Source organism: Pterocles gutturalis, unplaced genomic scaffold, assembly GCF_000699245.1.
Source record: "Pterocles gutturalis isolate BGI_N339 unplaced genomic scaffold, ASM69924v1 scaffold53404, whole genome shotgun sequence".
Lineage (NCBI taxonomy): Eukaryota > Metazoa > Chordata > Aves > Pterocliformes > Pteroclidae > Pterocles > Pterocles gutturalis.
In genome coordinates, this window is record NW_010130130.1 from 9,474 (window position 1) to 15,487 (window position 6,014).

General features: G+C 41.2%; 1 protein-coding gene across 1 annotated transcript in view; it reads right to left on the minus strand.

Annotated features, from left to right (window-relative positions):
• Window positions 1–4,075, minus strand: part of HMGXB4 (HMG box domain containing 4) — an 11,018-nt gene extending 6,943 nt beyond the window's left edge. Inside the window, exons 1-4 of the mRNA XM_010080101.1 lie at window positions 4,045–4,075; window positions 3,353–3,498; window positions 1,965–2,040; window positions 59–987 (exon numbers count right to left, since the gene is read on the minus strand). Coding sequence (XP_010078403.1) covers window positions 59–987; window positions 1,965–2,040; window positions 3,353–3,498; window positions 4,045–4,075 — 1,182 coding nt within the window. The remainder of the gene's footprint in view (window positions 1–58; window positions 988–1,964; window positions 2,041–3,352; window positions 3,499–4,044) is intronic.
• Window positions 4,076–6,014: the final 1,939 nt, after the last annotated feature.

Below are 6,014 nucleotides of genomic sequence, written 5' to 3' on the forward strand. Positions count from 1 at the left end.
TTTCCTTTTCTCGTTCCTTTTCCTTTTCTCGTTCCTTTTCCTTTTCCCATCTCTCAGCTTTGTCCTTCTCTTTGTCTTCCTTTTTCCTCCTCTTCTCGCCTTGACCATCTGAGTGAAAAACAGCAGGAGGTGGTGGAGGAAGAGTGTAGGGGGTACTGGGAGGACGTGGTGGTGACACTGTTACTTCTGCTACTGCCACAGGAGCATGTCCAGAACTTCTCTTAGACTTGGAATGCTTCCTCTCTCTGTGCTTCTCCTTGTCTTTTTTTTTCTTACTTTTTTTTGACTTCTTCTTCTTCTTGATTTCCCGGTAAGAGTCATCTATCACTAGCTCTCCAGCCTCCAGCTCCCCACCAGAAGAGGAGCCAGATTCTGGCGGTGCCTCCACACCTGAAACCTCATACTCACTCCCACGGCCCTCTGAAAAAAGGGAGGTGTCAGCACCAAAACTCTCAGAAGGCGGATGTGAGTCTGGAGGTGGTTTGTGCTTCTTCCGAGATGACTTCAGGAAGCTCTGCAGTTCATGACCCAGAAGGAATGAGCCTTGCTCATCTCGAGCTGATTTTTTTGAAGATTTCTTTGCAGCTGCTGGTGCTGAAGAGTAGGAGAAAGAATCATCATCTGCTGCACTAGTTTTCTCTTTTGGTGAAAGGATGAGCTTCATCTTCAAGCCATCCGGTTCACGAAGAGTAAGTGTCTCTGTGTTCACGTAGAGAGGTTTCATCTTTTTAGATTTGTGGAAGCTGACATCGTCCACTGAGTGCTCCCCACTGCTCCCACTCAGCTTCTTCTTGTGGTGCTCCTTTTTGCTTTCAGAATGGCCAGAGGAAGAATAAGATGATTTTTCAGAGGTCTTCTTTGAAGACTTTGAGCTTGTTGACAAAGGCGAGGTTACAGTCTTGAGTAAATCCATGGTTGTATCAGCTGAGGATGGGCTAGAAACTGCTTTTTTCTTCTTCTTTGATGGCAGATCCAAAGGCGAAACACCTGAAAAAGATCAAGAGAAATGTACCTCAAGACAATTCTTGATTCTGTTTACAAGACAGCATTACACTAGCCCAAAGAAGTGAAGTGGGAATCCTGCAATACTTATGATCATAGCTAACAGATTTGCATCCCGGCTTGAACAGAAGATCTCTGAAGGTTGTAGCCAGCTCATTACAGCCTTACTGATACAATTCAGGAGCTGTAACACCCGAGCTGTCAAATAATTTAAGGCAGGAAGACAAGAGTAGGAAAGTTCTTGAAGTTTTATCAAACACTGTATTCTATTGTGAAGTAATATATTTTGATGAAAATGTATCTTATCGAGCCTGAAATTAATTACATCTCAAATGCAAGGCTTTCATGTTGTTTTTAGCCAAGGTGAGACCCATGAATTGAAAATACAAGCTTCTTAATTCTGAAAACAGATTTTGACAGAATTTCAGCTTGGCTTTCTCTTTTCATTGGGCCAAAAATAAACCTTAAACCTGTTAAGATTTATGAATAGAATTGTCATTTTCTGGCCAGCTTACTCACTGTGAGAATAATGTTTCTGTATTTAAACTGAACCCAAAAGCATTTATTTTTCACCCTGATGCATTCTGTTTTACAAATTCAGAGAAAATAATACTATCTGCAAGTAGAATAACAGTTTGTAATGCAATAGGTAAAAAAAAAAAAAAAAACTAAAAGGGAAGGCATGGGTTAAAAAACTACAGATTGTCAATGAAAAGGGGAGTGGAAGATCTCTACACCTAACAATGGCAGCTTGTTAAACTAGACTCTGAAAATATCATTCCCTTATCTTTTGCTGTCTGGTGCTGATCAGGGTCAGGTTTCTGACTACTTGTCCTAAGACAGGTTGATGTACTTTCCCCCCATAAAGTGCTAACCTCAAAGTTTGATGACACTGGTTTAACAGCACCTTTCCTCAAAGTCGTGATCTGTTAGCTCCTTCTCCTGCCTGATTACTATCTCACCTCTGTAGCAGAACTCATCGGAGGAGTGCTTTCTCTTCTTTTTGTGAGGTTCTGTCCCCGGAAAAAGGCCACTGTCCTAGAATAAGAACAAAAAAGTTGCTGACAAACAAGAGAGAAATAATATGAGATTCACATGGATTATTGACATAAATAATTTGTAGGAGATATTACGAGTTATTTGTACTACTGTAACATCAAGGAACCCTAGGATAAACCAGGATCATTATTCAAGGTGCTAACCAAGCAAAATAAACATACTATGTCCCCAAGAGCCCACAGTATAAGTTTAAGGTAAGACACAAAAAGCATGGTACAGGTGGAAGAATACTAAAAAATTTTATTAGTCAAGATTGGTTTCAGCACATCAGCCATCAAGCTTCCCGTAGGCATTGCAGCACACAGGGCTGTAAGGAAACTTAAAGACAGATTTCTATAGGGAGCTCCCCCCAAGTGAGAGGAGCAATACAGAAAAAAAACTTGAAGCAGCACATTTGAAAGTGTTACGAAATGGACAATGAAAGCCAGCGCACTTGGAGATCAGCTGATGACTTGATAAAAGACAAACATCTACCTCCTAATAAAGCTACAAAATAACTAAGCATGCAGAGGCTGTCTTAGCCTTGAAAATGAAGGTGAACAGTTCATGTTTAATATGCTGAAGATAAAATAAGTGAAAGGAGGTACAGAGAGGTGACAATTAAAATGACGGGCCAAAAAAATGGACCTTAATATCTCATGTCACCCAATTATTATATGCCTCTTGACCAATTTATGACCAATTTATGAAAAATGAAGCTCCTCTACAGAATTCCACCTGCATGGTAAAATATTTTAATTTTAAACTAGAACTACTTTTCTAGATCAAAAAAAGAAAACCCAGACAATCACAAAACAGTCACCTTTGAGCTAACAGAAGAAATTTTAGCTCAAAGAGGAAAGCTTTGAAGAAACTTAAGTTGTCACTATGTGATTTCAGAGTTAAGGCCCCAAAGAGGTGAATAGGGCAAGTTCATACCTCTCACGAGCTATCGTTTCACGCTGTCTGCAGAATCAGGAAGACAACAGCACATCAGTTAACATTATACTCATCCTTTGCTGGCTATTCATAAACCATAAATTCTTTTTTTTTTTTTTGGTAAAAAGTTATTCATGCTATCTCATGACTTGCAAAGTTCTACACCAAGACTAGGGCAGTATCCTATTGCCCTACTTTCTGAGGCCAGAAAAATTAGTATCAGTTGTAATTGGGATTGACCTTTTCCCCAGTAAAGCTTCTGAACAATACAGCACATGATTAGCTGCCCTTGCTGTGTTCTATGTGCATTTCTATTCGCAAAAGAACAATAAACCCACCCATCCCATCACTAACTTTACACATATCCTTACACCTTCAACCTTTTCTCTGAGGGCTTTCTGACCTGAGATGCTATCTCGTTTTCCTCTTGCAGCAGATCCTTGTAAGAGCGCTTTTTCTCTCGTTGTATCTTGACAGTTGCCAGCCCGTCATCAACACTTCGCTCACTCTCTAGGAACTCTAAAATTTACACGAAACAGGAAAAAAGAGGAAGAGATTAAATTCCCCATTAAGAAATGACAGACATGTGGACTATGCACAAAATAAGATAACACCGGATGTTGGTGCAGCATGATGTAAAAAACCCAACGTGCACAGGGGCCTAAAAGATAACAGTCCTGTGTTCTAATGCTATAACACAATCCCTCAAGATTTCATTTTTAACCCTTGTACATTTCTTCCTAAGGACAACTGGACTTAGAAATATTACCATGACTAAACACATCCCTATTCCTGGTCTACTGTTCATTCCATTGACCTGTCAGGAAGAAGAAAGGCTGCAGTGGCAGAGTTTCCAATACCACCCATTTCTCTCAAGTTCTAATCCCAGCACTTTACACCAGGAAGTCAAGGGCTTGGGATCCTCCAGCAACTTGGCCAGATTAAATTTAAGGGCTCCACAGCAGACTAGCTTCCTTTCCCACTCTGACTCCATGGCCTAGCAAGGGTTGCAGAGGGTAACCCTTTTTTTTTGCAACTCCCTCTGAGATTACGAAGCAGTCATACCTTCTTTCTTCTTGGAGTCATCATAAGCCATGGTGGTCCTGCAGGAGCCTGAGAATGCGTTGCCACGCCTGGGCTCCTTCCCCCGTTCCCATCTACAGGAAAAGGTCTGAGAAACAGAGAATGAAAATAACCCTCTGATGAAGAGGAATCACGATGTAAAATGGGAAACTTCCTCTGAACCAAATGAAGATTCTCTGCAAGACAGTCAGAAAGGATTCTACATTCTCATCAGTTCATGCTCACCCTTCAGGCTTAACAGAATCTTTTTTTTTATTAAAATGGCTAGGTTCTTTTTCTATTATTTTAAAGATATAACATGACCGCCTCTTCCTTGAAAAATCTCAAAATCACTGAAGTAATTTATTTACAAAAATAGAAAGAGGGTGAGAACATAGCCAAGTTTGATTTTCACAACACACAAAACTGCACCCAAACTTATGTCAAAGCCACTTTTTGTCAGGAGCCAATGTAGCTGAGAGTGGGATGTTTAAAGAGAAATTCCAAACCCTTCAATCTCAGACAAAGTGAAGGAATAGAAGAAACCATGCAGGAATCATTGTGCTACAAAATAATTATTTAAAATGTTTTGAACTAAAGGATCACTCATTTTGTATTCAAGGTGTACATCCTTCTGATGCGTTTCCTGACACTACCACTGCAGCCATTCTGAATGCCAGCCTGGGAGAGAGAACAGAATAAAGCACTGCTTTTTGCTAGGCTTCTGCAGTACCCCAACTCCTGTTGGCCCCCAGGTTTCAGGCCTCCACTGAGTCATTCTGTTCCACAGTTGCTGGCATACAGCAGGACAGTGCCCTTATGGAATAGCTAGCTACATGCTGGTTCCCTCAGAGTAAACAGCTTTTGTTCTTCAGTCAGTGATCAGCTTAACATGAAAAGAATGGCCTTCCGCTTATAAGTGATTAAACCAACTGCCCCTGGTTTTCTGTATTTGTGTACACATGTAAGTGTTTGACCACAAACACCAGGTAGCTGCTCTTGCTAGCTGTCACAGTAACCTTGCCACACTGAAGTTACATTTGAAAACTTTGAGAGCAGGGAACTTGGGCTTGTACATCCCTGCACGTACCTCAATTTTATAAATAACTGTCTGAGGCTGAAAATGTACAACATATTCATCCTACAGTGGTTACTTAAGTGAAACAACAAAGTCCCAACTAAATCAAGCTTGCAGGTACACAGGAGATGTTTCTGTTTAAACTCATAGGAATGTTCATTAATTATTTTGTCAGGTTTTGGGAAACTATTTGCCACAAAATATTTTAAGTCAGCATTGTGACCATGGTACATTGTTGGTAGCAAGCACATCATTTTGTAGGCAGAATTTCTGTACACATGCTAGAGCACGGCATTTTACAATAAAAAAGAGCATCTTGCCATTTGTGGGCTCACAATCTTGAAACAGATCTTGTCAACATTTCACAATGTTCAGTTCTCAGTTGTCATACGGACTTCAGTGGGAATACACGATGCTAAACACTTGTGCTCAACATGCCTAGAGCCTAATTTAGATATTGCTCAGAGAAACAAAGCTGAGGACAGTCATTCATGAACAGATGACTTAGAGAAACTAAGATTTGCTTAGGGTTACATGCATACCTTTTGCTCTCTTTTTAAATCTTATCTGCTTGGCAAGTGTAAAGGTTGGTAGATAGTGCCCACAAGGGCTTACAACCTAGACCTTTAACTCTGCAAATAAAAAACATATCCCTAATGTGTCTTGTCCTATAAATCCTGATTAAGTTCCCCTGCTTCAAATTCTTCGCTTTCAGGAGTAACCACACAGGGTCAGTGGAAAACCTCTCCCTTCACGTCTCTCGGTCCTTATCGCACACGCCTGCGGGATCAAGGCAACGCGCTGCTGTTCTGCAGCCCCCGGACTCCCCCGGGACCTCCACACCCCGGTCTCCCGGGGCAGGCTGCACACCCCACGGGCGGGGGGAAGCAGAGGG